General features: G+C 37.3%; 1 protein-coding gene across 3 annotated transcripts in view; it reads right to left on the bottom strand.

Moving 5' to 3' along the window:
- CFAP54 (cilia and flagella associated protein 54) overlaps window positions 1-15,864 on the bottom strand; it is a 313,535-nt gene that overhangs the window by 185,592 nt on the left and 112,079 nt on the right. For all 3 annotated transcript variants that reach the window (XM_072655644.1, XM_072655643.1, XM_072655642.1), the window contains exons 27-32: window positions 14,683-14,826; window positions 13,140-13,251; window positions 10,972-11,061; window positions 10,304-10,430; window positions 9,535-9,640; window positions 7,133-7,236 (exon numbers count right to left, since the gene is read on the bottom strand). In XM_072655644.1, coding sequence (XP_072511745.1) covers window positions 7,133-7,236; window positions 9,535-9,640; window positions 10,304-10,430; window positions 10,972-11,061; window positions 13,140-13,251; window positions 14,683-14,826 — 683 coding nt within the window. The remainder of the gene's footprint in view (window positions 1-7,132; window positions 7,237-9,534; window positions 9,641-10,303; window positions 10,431-10,971; window positions 11,062-13,139; window positions 13,252-14,682; window positions 14,827-15,864) is intronic.

Below are 15,864 nucleotides of genomic sequence, written 5' to 3'. Positions count from 1 at the left end.
TTCAAAAAGGTAAGTATTGAAAACAATTCAGACTTCTCAAATAAACCAATGCTAACAAGAATTCTCAGAATTATAACAGAAATGGGAGAAAAAACAAAAGCCCTTTAGGGGTGTTGAAGGAGGAGGAAGAGAAGAAGTAAGGTAGGAAAGGGAATGAGATTGAGGCAAGACCCAATCAAAACTCTCATCTTTGAACAATGAGAAGATGAAGTTAAAGATGCCTACATAGACAAATGAGATAAAGGGACTTTTTTTTTCCCAAGTGGCTTTGTTAAGTTTGAGTTGACAGAAATAATAACATAACTAGCACCTATCTTCCAGGCTATTGTGAAGATCAGATAAGATAGCATCTGTAAAACACTTAATACATAACAATTTCTTCATACCTATCCAATCATCAAAGATGAACAAAAGAGGAAAATGATAAATGTTGGAGAGAAAACATATTTATTTATGGACTGTTGGTAGAGATGGAAACTGGTCTAGTCACTGTGAAAAGCTAAATGAAAATGGACTAAACTTTTTAATAAAAACCAGAAGAAAAATTAACAAAAACCATTGCCTTAGAGAAAAGGAACATTTTAAAATCAAGTGAGTTGAATAAATTACTAGAAACAAAATCATTAGGTTTTATTATATTCAGATAAAAGAATTGTCTGCAACAACAAAAAATAATATAGCTAAATGTAAATAAAAGAAATAGATATGGGGAAAATATTTCCAGTATATATCTCTATATTTACAATATATACATAGATTTATATCATATATATTTAACTATGTCTCATACCAATGTCTAAAACCCAGAATTTATTAAAGTGTGATAGATAAGTTGTAAGATATACACACAACCTCTCAATGAAGCAATGGTCAAAGGATACAAATAAGCACTTTTCCAAGAAAAAAACACTTAAAGATAATCAAATTTCCTTGTACTCGGAAAAATGAAAATTAAGACAACCAAAAGATATTACCATATGACCACTAGAATAGCGAAGATAAGAAAAAAATAAGACAATCTTAATGGGGTGGAATTGTAGGGGAACAGGTACTCTGAAACATTGACGATGGAAATGATGCAAATATCAATCAGTCAATATTTCTTGAGCACTTACTATGTGCAGGCACTTTGGCAAGTAACATATGAATATAAAATCAATTACAAAACTGAAGGTCTCTTTTGACCACATAACTCCTTTAATAAGCCTTTACCCTCCAAATATCATAAAGAAAACCTACTATTAGTCCATATACAGCCCAGTCCCCCTCACTCAGACTATGCTTCACTTTCCTGCCATACTTGTATTCTCCCCAAGGAACATCTGGGTACCACCCTGGGGCAATACTGCCTGGACCAGTGACAGTTCATCAAATTTAGGCCAGTCCCAACCACTCGAGTAAGCTTCACAAATGTCTTCTTGCTGTCCTGACCTCGGGCTCTTGGAATGGTAATCAAATCCATAAAGGGTAGGTCAATCAATTCCCCCTTGGATCCATTCATCATCTATCTCTGAGACTCCCCAGTCCAAACCCTCTTTTCCTGACTATGAATCCTCCATCTGTGTTGTTTTCTGTTAGAATATAATCCTCTTGAGGATAAGGGCCTTCTTGTTTTTTCATTTGGATCCTCAAGACTCAGCACAGTGCTTGGCACTTAGTAATTAATATCAATCCCAAACTACTCATAGCTGTATGGAAATGCTCACTAATGCTTATTTGTGACAGGGGAAAATAATTCAAAACACATGTTGAATGACTGGAGGATACTGCATAAATGATGGAATGCATTGATAAAATAGAATAATATGATGGGACAAAAATGAGAGACATAAATACAAAGAAACAGGGAAAGATTTCTATTTAACGATGATAAAATGAGATTAGGAGAACCAGACCAGCATACAGCTCAACTGCAACTATATCTCAAAAAGCAAACAAAGCTCAGAGCATCATAACCTCAGTCAGACTTGGGGAAGATCGAAGAGAAAATGTATTTCTTGGACAAGAAAATGTATTTCTTGGATGTTTGGTTTCTGACACTTTGTTTGATCCTATCCTATTAAAATGATAAGTTTTGTTAAGATTCTCCTCCACTAATTTTGCTTATTTGGTTATTTATCTTTGTAAATAGTTGCTATTTTTGTAAGAGCTTTTTTTAAATACCTAGGTGAATATATCAGATTTTTTACAAATGTATTAAGTAGCACATTTAATCACCTCAAAAATCTGTATCTAGCAAATGCTCATGTTCAACAACTAAGTGTTACATTAAACAAAATATGAACATTGAAAAAAATAAAAATGTTCTATATTCACTCACTATATTTACTTCTACTAGGGGAAAAAACTATCAACAATTTGTACGCTCAAGGATTGGAAAATGGATATAGAAATTGAGTCACTGATATAATAGAATGATGGCATGCCAGAAAAATGAAAAAAAATCTGTACAGTTATAAATAGTCTGGTACCATTAACTGAATAAAATGAAAAGGGAAAAATTTATTCTAAACATAAGTTAGATATTAATATATGTATAAATATAGAAATTAATGGATATTAGACTGATGTTATACAAATGAAACTCACTAACTTCATTAAACACGTACTGGATATTAGACAATTCATCCCACTAATGTCCAGTATCAGTTGTTGTTAGAGATATAGGACCAGAGATTTCAAATGACTGTATTTCTACCACAAATGTCAAAGTACTCTGTCTTCATTTGGTGCCCCAAGGATAGCTAATCCCTGTTCAAAATGCTTAATAGCATTTAGACTCTCAGTTGATTAAGGAATCAAGAGGAGCTGCCTACAGCAGGTTAGCTCTAACTGACCTAGTAGAAATACTACTGAACTAGTCCTCTGTGCCCAGACCTCAAAGTGAGTGAGCTCCTTGAACATGGTTACAACAAAGTCTGGCCTGGACACTTAATTATCCATTTGACCTTGGACATGTTACTCAATGTTCTTGAGCCTCAGGTTTGCTCATAAATAAAAATAAAAGAGTTGGACAAAATGAGATCTATGATACTTTGAAGAAGACAAACAGAATGGGCCTTTCATTCAAGAAAAAGCATGACCAGCTTTGGTGCTGCACCTTAAGGACCACGTGACTATTCCATCTGACTAGTAACTGAAATGTCTCATGGGTTGTCTCCCCCATTAGAATGTGACTCCTAGAGAACAAGGGCCATCTTACTCCTCAGCAATTAGTACAGATCTTTGTACACAATAAGCACTTAATAAATGCTTTTTTGTTCACCTACTGAACCCTTATCTTGGTAACAAATAACATTGCTCTTGGCAATAACTGTGTAACTCGTACAAGGCCAAAGCTTAAACACCAGTGTTGTTATGTGTTATTCTTTGCTTAAAAATGTCACTTGCTGGGGGCAGAGCCAAGATGGCGGACTAGAAAGACACACTTATGCAGGGTCCTCCCCACAGCCCATAAAATACTTGTAGAGAGAGACTCTCAACAAATTCTGGAGCAGCAGAAGTGGAGAACCACAGAGTGGAGGAGATTTCCAGCCCATGGTGACCTGAAAGGCCCATGGAAACATTGGTTGCTCAGATGTGGAGCCAAACGCAGAGCCCAGCCCAGCCTTGGTCAAGTGCACGGCACAATGAGACTCTGGGAGGAGGACCCCTCAGGGGCAGAATCTCCAGTTGCAGCAGCGGGGCCTCAGATCCCTCGGCCCACAGGCACCAAAGGTCAGTGACAGGGTTTAATCAGCAGGCCAGGAAGGGAGAAGGGCTTTCCCATAGCTCCAGCAGCAGGCAGCAGCCACAGAGCCTGCACAGCAGCCCATACAAAACCTCCATTGTTGGAGCATAAAAACCCCTGGGGGTATTGAAGAGCTGAGTCTTGCCTCTGCCCTGGGTGGAGGCTCTGGCCAAGCTGGTCTTTGTCTCACACTGAATGGCAGCCCTGACCATCCAGCTTATCTGAAAATCAGCCCCCAGTGCTGACTTGGGAACTGGAGGCCAAGTGGCTGTGGAGAGGTATCTGCTAAGTTTCTGGGCATAAAAATCCCTCTCTGCATCCAGACCAGTACACGCTTGATTGTGCCACCTTGGAGGAACTGAGATCTCACAGATTCCCAGAGTATACACTACTCTTGACAAAGGACCCAAAAGTCAAGTAACTGGTTGGGAAAATGCCCAAAAAAAGGGAAAAAAAATAAGACTATAGAAGGTTACTTTCTTGGTGAACAGATATCTACTCCCATCCTTTCTGATGAGGAAGAACAAGGCTTACCATCAGGGAAAGACATAAAAGTCAAGGCTTCTGTATCCCAAACATCCAAAATTCAGTGGGCTCAGACCATGGAAGAGCTCAAAAAGGATTTTGAAAATCAAGTTAGAGAGGTGGAGGAAAAACTGGGAAGAGAAATGAGAGAGATGCAAGAAAAGCATGAAAAGGAGGTCAACACCTTGCTAAAGGAGACCCAAAAGAATGCTGAAGAAAATAACACCTTGAAAAATAGGCTAACTCAATTGGCAAAAGAGGTTCAAAAAGCCAATGAGGAGAAGAATGCCTTCAAAAGCAGAATTAGCCAAATGGAAAAGGAGGTCCAAAAGCTCACTGAAGAAAATAGTCCTTTAAAAATTAGAATGGAACAGATGGAGGCTAATGACTTTATGAGAAACCAAGAAATCACAAAACAAAACCAAAAGAATGAAGAAAATGGAAGATAATGTGAAATATCTCATTGGAAAAACAATTGACCTGGAAAATAGATCCAGGAGAGACAATTTAAAAATTATGGGATTACCTGAAAGCCATGATCAAAAAAAGAGTCTAGATATCATCTTTCATGAAATTATCAAGGAAAACTGCCCTGATATTCTAGAACCAGAGGGCAAAATAAATATTGGAAGAATCCACTGATCCCCTCCTGAAAGAGATCCCAAAAGAGAAACTCCTAGGAATATTGTGGCCAAATTTCAGAGTTCTCAGGTCAAGGAGAAAATATTGCAAGCAGCTACAGAGAAACAATTCAAGTACTGTGGAAATACAATCAGGATAACACAAGACCTAGCAGCTTCTACACTAAGGGATCGAAGGGAGTGGAATATCGTACTCCAGAAGTCAAAGGAACTAGGACTAAAACCAAGAATCACCTACCAGCAAAACTGAGTATAATACTTCAGGGGAAAAAATGGTCTTTCAATGAAATAGAGGACTTTCAAGCATTCTTGATGAAAAGACCAGAGCTGACAAGAAAATTTGACTTTCAAACACAAGAATGAAGAGGAGCAAAACAGCAAAGAGAAGTCATAAGGGACTTACTAAAGTTAAACTGTTTATATTCCTACACGGAAAGACAATATTTGTAACTCTTGAAACTTTTCAGTATCTGGGTAGTTGGTGGGATTACGCACACACACACACACACACACACACACACACACACACAGCACCAAGTGAATTGAATAGGATGGGATCACATCTTCAAAAAAATGAAATTAAGCAGTGAGAGAGAAATATATTGGGAGGAGAAAGGTAGAAATGGAATGGGGCAAATTATCTCTCATAAAAGAGGCAGGCAAAATACTTTTCAGTGGAGGGAAAAAGAGGGGAGGTGAGAGAAAAACATGAAGCTTACTCTCATCAGTTTGACTAAAGGAAGGAATAAACTGCACACTCATTTTGGTATGAAAACCTATCTTACAATACAGGAAAGTGGGGGAGAAGGGATAAGCAGGGTCGGGGGGATGATGGAAGGGAGGGCAGTGGGAGGAGGGAGCAATTTGAGGTCAACACTTGGGGAGGGACAGGATCAAAAGAGAGAATAGAAGCAATGGGGGGCAGGATAGGATGGAGGGAAATATAGTTAGTCCTATACAACACGACTATTAAGGAAGTCATTTGCAAAACTACACAGATATGGCTTTTATCGAATTGCTTGCTTCCCAAAGGGAATGGGTGGGGAGGGAAGGATGAAGAAAAGTTGGAACTCAAAGTTTTAGGAACAACTGTAGAGTATTGTTCTTACTACTAGGAAATAAGAAATACAGGTAATGGGGTATAGAAAGTTATCTGACCCTATAGGTCAAAAGAGAAGATGGGGACAAGGGAAGGGAGGGATGTTAGAAGAAAGGGCAGATCAGTAATAAGGGCAATTAGAATGCTCGGTGTTTTGGGGTGGGGGGAGGGAAGAAATAGAGAGAAAATTTGGAACCCAAAATTTTGTGAAAATGAATGTTAAAAGTTAAATAAATAAATTTTTTAAAATGTCACTTGCTTAAAGTCACAGAATGGAGAAGAAAGTACCTCTCCCACCATTGTCCTACACAGAAAAATCAGCTCCCATCAGTCCATGCAAGGAGCTTATTTGTTTATGAATACACTGCATTGGAAAGACATTCAGACTCAGATTTCTCTGAATCTCATGTTACTGCTATGCTAGCTGAATTATGTGGTTTCACACGAGGTATAAAGAATTGTGTGTGTGAATGAGAGAGAGGAAAGAAGAGGAAAAAGGCAGAGAGGGGGAGAAAATGAGAGAGGGAATGGAATAGATATACAGAGAATAGATGCACAACAGCTTAAAGCTGCTCTAAGACTTTTGGAACACCCAGAATTTAGGCCTGAATTTTTGACTCTAACGGTAATGGGAGAATAACTTCCTCTGCCACTGCCAAGGATCACTAAAACTCTGTAGCTTGAGTCTTAGAATTGCCTGGGTCGTACAATGACCCAGAATCAGAAGGTCCAACCTGAGCTCCTCCTGGTCTTCCCCAATTCAAGGCCCAATCCCCTATACTAGGGGCTAAAATCCGTAATAACATGGGACAAAAATTTCATCCATCTCTAGAATGCTGAATATATATAAGAAAGACAAACAAACACCATTGAGCTTGTCACTTTTTAAATTCTCTGTAAAATATGTTAATGTCAAAAAAACATGTATAATTTAGAGGCTCAGAAAGACCAGCTGAAAAAATGTTGACCAGGCCTCTAACATAAGTGCTCTTAGACTAATGACAAGTGTAGCCACTTTCAAAGTTTACAAACATGAAAAACCAATGTCCAGCAAAATTTTCTCATATAAGTAAAATGATTCAGGATTTATATAATTCAGAAAACAGAAAAAAATACATTTCTGAGAAATGAACCTACTTTTCCAGATCTGGCAGTTCCGACAGTGAGAGGCGCTTGCTAAAATATTCTCTCAGAGCATCTTTTTTCTTGAATTTTAGCTTCACAACTTGTAAATCTGTGGCCTTGGAAGATGACAAAAACAACCAATTATGGTACAGATTAAACAAATTTTCAAAAGAGTGACTTGGGCACATTTTTAAAGCTAACTTATCATAGGCAACTACAATCCATTGCTTTCATAGTACAACAAAATAGAGACTGACATCAAAACTGTTTTCCCCCTTTTGACCCACCAATACCACTTCTAGGGCTGCATCCCAAAGAGGTCATAAAAACAGGAAAAGGTCTCATATGCACAAAAATATTTATAGCATCTCTTTTTATGGTGGCAAAGAGTTGGAAATTGAGGGGATGCCCACAACTTGGGGAATGGCTGAACAAGCTGTGATATATGAATGTAATGGAACACTATTGTGCTATAAGAAAGGATGAACAGGGGGACTTCAGAAAATCCTGGAAAGACTTATATGAACTGATGGTGAGTGAAGGGAACAAAACCTGGAGAACATTGTCCGCAGTAACAGCCACATTGTGCAATGGCTGACCTTGTTAGACTTAGCTCTTCTCAGAAACTCAAGGACCTAAGAGAGCTCCAAAAGACTCAGGATGGAAAATGCATCCACATCCAGAAAAAGAAATGGGGAGTCTGAATGCAGAGGGAAGCGCTTCTTTTGTGGTTTTGTTTTATTTCTTCTTTCTCGTGATTCCTCCAGGTAGTTCTAATTCTTCTTTACATCATGACTAATATGAAAATATGTTTAATATGAACATATAAGTAGACCCTGACTCAGATTGCATACTTTCTCAGGGAGGGGGGAAGAGAAGGTGGAAAAGAAAATTCAAAACAAAATCTTATGGAAGTGAATGTTGAAAATTTTAAATTAATTAATTAATTAATTTTTAAAAAATGTTTTCAAAAGTTCTGTATTTGGCCAAAAAAAATAAAAAGATCTGAAGTGTTGTAGTAGGGAGGAGGGATTAGATCTGTTTTGTTGCCACCAAAGGGTAGATTGAGGAGTAATACATAAAGGCAGATTTTAAATCAATACCAGGACAAACCTCCTAATTATTTTGTTATTGTTTTTGAGTCATTTTTCAGTAGTATCTGACTTTCTGTGACTTCATTTGGGGTTTTCTTGGCAGAGACACTGGAGCAACTTGCCATTTCCTTCTCCACTTCACTTTACAGATGAGAAAACTGAGGTAAACAGAGTTCAGTGATTTGCCCAGAGTCACACATCTAAGAAGTGTATGAGGTTGGATTTGAACTCAGGTGCTCCTGACCCCAGGGTCAGTATTTTATCCACTGCATCAACTAGCTGCCATAATTATTAGAGCTGTCCAAGAGAGGCCTGGATCTGGCAGGATGATGAGACTCAAAATAACCAGTGGGATACCCTCCACACACAAGAAAATCTCTAGGACCTCTCCATCCAAGGGGAATCTCTCTCTCCTCAATTCAGATTGTGTTCTGGGTCTTCCATGGAGAAGTCTATGTCCCTATTATCTGCCTCTCCTACTATTAATAATCAGTGAGACAATACATGAAGTTAAAGATCTGTTTGGGTAGGGGGAGTCTCTTCCCCAGAAGATTACACATGAATGTGAATGAAAAAGAAAAAAAATTAAAGAGCCTTACAGAGTTGTTTTTGTAACTTACATGAAATTCAAAAGAAGCTGGAAAAGAAGAGTGTCCTGGAGAGGGATGCTTTATGGGTTGAGGATTGAGCTGTGATTGAATACAATGAATCAATCACCAAACCTGAAAATAAGGAAAGGAACAAGGCTCCACAGAAGAGGCAGGAAGAGATACAGCCAACTTTCTGGGAGTCAGAGACCTGGGGGTCTCTCCAGAACACCCTGTAACAGTAGATTAATGGGTCACATTTCTGTATGAGAGAGAAAGGAGGTAAAGAAGGAAGGAAGGAAGGAAGGAAGGAAGGAAGGAAGGAAGGAAGGAAGGAAGGAAGGAAGGAAGGAAGGAAGGAAGGAAGGAAGGAAGGAAGGAAGGAAGGAAGGAAAGAAGGAAGGAAGGAAGGAAATTCAGAACTAAACTTATTTACCAAGTCAACAAAAGAAACCTTGATGTGCATTATTGTACATAACGATAATGTTATACCTACACTAGTTATTAGTGTCACTTCAAGAAATGTACATACTTATTGTGAATTTAAATAGATTTACCACCTTTTCCCTTTTTGATGTTGCAAGCTATATTTTATTTTCAAAAGCAAGATTTATGGTAGGAAAATCTTTGGATTTTCTCCATTGTCTCCATAAACCACGTTTAAATAAAGGAGAGAATTCTTATTCAGGTGTGCATTGCTTCATTTAAAATGAGAAATCAGCATGCAATTTACTCTTTGAATCTCCATGGTAGCTGCCTTATACTTCTTTGGGTCTTCACTAGCTGGGGTACTTTCTGCAACGTGAGCTTTCTTTATTCCAAGCAAGTTGTCATTTCTCCTAATACAGAAATAACAGAAATAAACTTGTGAATTCTCCTAATAATTCTCCTAATAACAATAAGTTAATCACAATCTAAGGAATTAAATTAGGAAAGCCATACATGTTCTGTTAATGCATTCTCATAAATATTAAGGCAAAATTACTTCTCCCAACCTATTTCTGATTTCTCAGAATATACAAAAAAGATGGACTGGAACTGGATTATGGGCCTAAAAAATCTTTTAATCATTTAATTTATCCAAGGAGTTTCACTAAAAATTAATAGACATTCATCTACTGCATTCCTGGTCATACAAATTCAGTGGACTATAGAAAAGGACATTTTTTGCTACTCAAGAAACGAGGACGAAAGTTTATCAAAAAATTATGTATTATTAGATTATGTATTACTGTTGCATTGTTGTATTATATTATTTATACACATAAATGAGGTATTATTAGATTATGCGATGTCTACTAGTTATCAGGCATTTAATGAAGGATTACCGACAACAAAAAAAGCAAATAAAAATCTCTGAATTATTTGTGACTTCAACAGCTTGTCTGGGAGAAAGATTTCCTTGTTTTGATGATCAAACATTAGTTTGCAAGATCTATAATTATGACCCACAAGAAAAATCCTACAAAAGAGTTAGATTTTTCAATACTGATGTTGAGTACCTTTTTAGGTAATTTTGAACAGTATATGACATCTCCACCACGTAGTTAAATTTCTCTTCATGAATACATTTTGTCATAACTTGAACAAAGAATTCCAGAAAACGAGGTTTATTCTTGAATTTCATTACTGTATAAGCAACAGAATTCAATACATCAGGTTAAAGCCATTTTGTTGATCATGAGCTATTTTACGAATTTGCCTTTTAGATTTCTTACTTTACAAAAAACCTACAAGAGTAAATGGCTCAGATAATAATACTCTCTGAGGTCAAACAAGTAGTTACTTTCCATCATTCACTTTCTAAACACATTCATGAGATCAGTCCATGAAGAAAGGTCTCTTAAGGATTTTATTCATAATGTGATTGGCTGAAAGAGCTATTCATGCCTATCCTTTAAATTAGCCTGATACTTTTTATCAGAAATATAGCATTGATGATGCTAAATGTGATTTAAAGACTATTGGAGGAAGACTATAGAAAGGCACTTGTTGGTGCCCAGTTGCTCAATAGCAAAAGTCATTATCAATATGCGGCTCCATGAAGACTCTCCCAAGCCTTTGCATCTGGTATCTGTTGGCTACGGTCCCTTTCATATAATGAAACCAAAGGCAAAGTGGGGAATGTTAAGCCCACAAAGTGAATGTGAAGGAACCAAAAGGCATTTACCTTCTCTCATGGCACCTCTGAGTGTCCAAGTTAATATTATAGGGTAGAGGAAAAGAGGATCCTCTGCTCCTGTGAGTTCAACAGAGGGATCTAAATTAAAACAAATAAACATGAAGTTGAATATTTTAAGTAATACAAAAACAAAGATAGATAAATTACTTCTTGGGGTGATAGAGAAGAAAAACTCATGTGCCTTCATTCCACATAATGCGTTTTCAAGTAAACTGTATATCATGAGACTTTTGGAGACAAAGAGAAACTAATGAGTTTTTAGTAATTAAAGTCTATTATTTTCAGAACATGGGAGAGTCTGAAGTTATATTAAGCAAAATGTTATAAAGGGAATATAGAACCCTGCTCAATAACTGACATGTATAACTGACCACAGAGTGTAGAAGCCCCTAAATTATAATTACATCTTGCTTAACATAGATTTTTAACATAACAAGGGAGAGGCAGTGTGACTCAAAGGATAGAAGACTGGAAAAGGAGCCAGAAGAAACTGGAGTTGAGTCTTAGCTCTAATGATTTACTTGCTAGACGGCTATAAGTAAATCACCTATCTTCTCCAATCTTCAGTTTTCCCATCTGTAAAATGAGGATAATAATATTTGTGGTACCTAGCTCACATGGGCGCCGGGAGGTTCAGATGAAATATGTGTGAAGAACTGATATGCTTTAAATGGTAACATAAGTGTTAGTTAAAATAATTGTAGAAAAAATAAGGCTTTATTGTACCTAAATTAGAATTCCTATTTTATTTATGTTGCAACGTGATTAATTCATATTTGTAGAATGCAATTAATTTTTTATTTTATTTTTTCAATTAACAATCAATTTTTCTCTCTCTTTCTCTCTCTCTTCACCACCTCCATTATGGAAAAAAAGAAAGAGAAACCAAACCTGTAGCAAATATGCATGGTTAAGCAACACAAATTCCTCATTCGTCATGTCCAAAAATAAGTCGAATTAAATACACTATATTTTCAAGGTGTTTTTATTTAAGTATAATCAAAATAAAGGTTTATACTTCTCTGGGCTCTTTACTGACTAAGAACGGAAGAAGAGAGAACACTGGCTCCAAATTTAACTTGAAAAGGACAATGGACGAGTGGGGATAAGGGATGGGAAGGAAAGTTCAAAGCTGTGACTTCATTGCATCAAACTCCTAGGCACGGAAACTCCGCCCACTTATAAGGACCAGCAACTCTTTTCTACCTTTTCCCTTAGCTGCCTAGGGCAGTAAGAGGTCTGGCGACTTGCATGTGGTCACACAGTCAGCAGATGTCAAGAGACAAAACTTGAATTCAGACCTTCCTGCCTCCAAGGCTGGCCCTCTATCTGTTCTATCTACCATGTCACCAAATGTAGGAAGAGAAAAAAACAAAGTAGACAACTGGGAGAAACAGGTCACTGAGATGCTGCCTAGGCAGGCACAGGAGAAGATGTAGCAGTTGAGTGGGCCCAGAAGGAGTCCACCCCTGGTCACATCCCTAAAGCACAGGCCTTTCCACAGGTGCTTACTGACTTCCCAGGGCCAGGTGAATTCACCTAAATCTTCAAATGGCTGCTCTAACCCCACACAAATAGCTCAGAAAAGCCCTCATCCTCAGGGTGTCGGTTCCATTTTATTCCTTAAGACCCTGTTAGGGTCCTATTTGGCAAATCCACAAGTCTGATCTGTTCAGGAAAAAATAAAACTCTCCCCTGTTGAAAGAAGACAGAGTAATGAACATGGAATCGAAAGGACTCATCTTCATATGTTCAATTCCTACCTTAGACATTTATTAGCGATACAACCCTGGGCAAGTCATTTAACCCAGTTTCCCTTTGTTCCTCATATGTAAAATGAGCTGGAGAAGGCAAGTGCAAAACACTCCAGTATCTTTGCCAAGAAAGCCCCAAATAGGGTCATGAAGAGTCAGACACGACTGAAAAGACTGAGCAACAAAAATGTTCAGCATTGAGCCCAGTACCCTGGCCTTTTATCAAAGGAGAACAGTCCTTGACCTAATGCAGCTAGTTCTTCCTGTTGAAATAAACCACTAATGCACAGTCCTGTTGCCCACCACCCTACCCAAATGCTCCGCGTTGATGTACTTGATGAGAGGATCCTTTAATGTAAAAGAAAGTGAAGCAAAGGTGCAGGGAAAGAAGGAAGCTCTTACACTGTTTCGTCAGTTTGAGCAGCTGAGCTTCCATGAGGTTGAGCTGTTCGCTGATTTTGTCCAGCATGACAACCTGTCCCTTGGACTTCTTCACTTTCTTCACAGAGATGCCCTAGGAATGCACCATCACAGACTTAGACACCTCAGTCACACTCTACTGCTACACATTTCACACCCAAACAGATAATATATTGTCAAAATCTGATTTTTGTATTTAGCAAATAAAACTAACGCTTTGGAGGCAATGATGCACATCGCTCAACAACGTGGTTCTTTGACTTTTAACAACAGGGGAACCTTTCACCTTAAACAAAAATTTGGTGGTGTCCTTGCAATAAAATACTTTCCAAATTGCTGATAATAATACTAAGTTATAAGGCCGACTCTTTGAAAGCTTACATTTTCAAGTCATTTTTTTCTAAATCTAAAAAACTAAAGATAGAATTTTTAGATTTGATTGCATATCATTAATAAATGAATTCTATTCGAGGACATGAATGTGAGAGCTTACATTCCTAATTTTCATTTTCTTCCTTTAAGTGACAATGTGCCTAATGGAAACAGTCCTAAAGAATACTAGTTTATGTAAATGGAGAAACAAAAAGTTGCTTTTTTAAAAAAAATTTCCTGTTCTGTTCATAAACATCTTCTTGCAAACCAAAAAGATGAAGCATTTTAAGTTTTCCTGTCTTTTCAAAATACTGACTTTGAAAGACTTAGCCCTCCTCAGCAATGCAAGGTCCTAAAACAATTCCAAAGAACCCATGATGAAAAATGCCATCCACATCCAGAGAAAGAACCAAGGGACAGTGAGAGGTCACATGACTTGCTTGTGGCCACACAGCCAGCAATGTGAATGCAAAGCAAGCCAGATCATTTTCTTTTCTTGTTTGTTTCTTCTTTTTTTTCCTTCCTCATGGTTCCTTTCATTTGTTCCAATTCTTCTATACAATATGACTAATATGAAAATATGTTTAGTAGGAATGTATATGTGGAGCCTATATCAGATGGTATGCCATCTTAGAAAGAGGGAGAAAATTTAAAACTTATGGAAGAAAATGTTGAAAATTAAAAATAAATAAACTTGAATAACAGTAATAATAGTAATAAACTTTCATCCAATTTATCCATGAAAGGTACTGACACAGAAAAAGAAAATTTTAAAAACTCACATGTAGACATTGGTCATTTTTCACATCGGTGACAATTATGTGGCGCAATATGGTGTATGTACCCACATACATACACACATGTGTAGATGTGTATATGCACACATATATACATGCATGTGTGTATAAAATGACAAAATTAGGTATATGATACATAAACATATATACATATATACTGCATGTGTGCATACATATATATTTGAAACCCAAACTAAAAATCATCATCCAATTTTAAGATGAAAAGTTGTTCTATCCATATACTATACATAAGTTCTTGCTGTTCAAACTATTACGAGCAGCCCCCCAACCATCACCTGTCCCTTATGAATATCCAAGAAAGCATCTATATGAAGGGAAAATGAAAAATAAATCACCTCCTCTGTTACTTCTTCTTGCTCATCATCATTAAAGGAAGTTTTACCGATGTTTGAAAATAACCCTTGTGAGGTATCCAGCAACTTTTTCCCGAAATTTATAATTATCACTGCAAGTTCAAATTCCTTCCACGAACGCAGCACCTAAAAAGAAACATCTATTACTTTCTCTTTGAGGGATGATGCACCTGGATCTTTGCAAGGAACATGCATCATTTTCTTTTTTTCAAAACCTTTAGAAGACACATGAATTTTGGAAGTGTAAGAGCCCACTGGCATGCAGTGATGATACTTTTGAAAAGATTATGCTTACTGACAAGCACAACTTCTTCAAGAATTCAGCTCCTTGTGAGCCGATCCAACCATTCTGGAGAGCAATTTGGAACTATGCCCAAAGGGCTACAAAAATGTGCATACCCTTTGACCAAGCAATACTGCTTCTAGCACTGTATCCCCAAGAGATCATAAAAATGGGAAAGGGTCCCACATGTACAAAAATATTTATAGCAGCCCTCTTTGTGGTGGCCAAGAACTGGAAATCAAGGGAATGCCCATCAATTGGGGAATGGCTGAATAAATTGTGGTATATGAATGTAATGGAATACTATTGTGCTATAAGAAATGACTTCAGAGAGGCCTGGAAAGACTTATATGATCTGATGCTGAGTGAAAGGAGTAGAACCAGGAGAACTTTGTGCACAGCAACAACCACAGTGAGAAAGGCATTTTTCTGGTAGACTTAGTACTTCATTGAAATGCAAGAACTTAAATAATTCCCAATGGTCTCTCGAGGCAAAATGCCTTCCACATCCAGGGAAAGAACTATGGAATTCTATCTCAGAATGAAGCAGATCATTTTCTTTTGTATTATGCTTTGGTTTGTTTTATGATTTCTCCCATTCATTTTAATTCTTCTATGCAACATGACTAAGGTGAAAATGTATTTAATAAGAAAGTATTATAGAACCTATATAAAACTTTATACCATCTCAGGGAGGGAGGGGGGAGGTAGGGGAGAAGGGGGGAGGAAGGGGAAAATCTAAGATATGTAGAAGTGATGGTAGAACATTGAAAACAAAAAAATAATAATAATAATAACAAAAATCAGCTCCTGATTATATTTGTCAACAATCAACAAAAATTGATCTGTATGACTTTATGGAATAGACCTAATTGAATGTT

The sequence above is a fragment of the Notamacropus eugenii genome, chromosome 3 (genome assembly GCF_028372415.1).
Source record: "Notamacropus eugenii isolate mMacEug1 chromosome 3, mMacEug1.pri_v2, whole genome shotgun sequence".
NCBI classification, from domain to species: Eukaryota; Metazoa; Chordata; class Mammalia; order Diprotodontia; family Macropodidae; genus Notamacropus; species Notamacropus eugenii.
The sequence above is the reverse complement of the archived record's forward strand: the minus strand, read 5'-3'. Positions and strand labels throughout refer to the sequence as shown.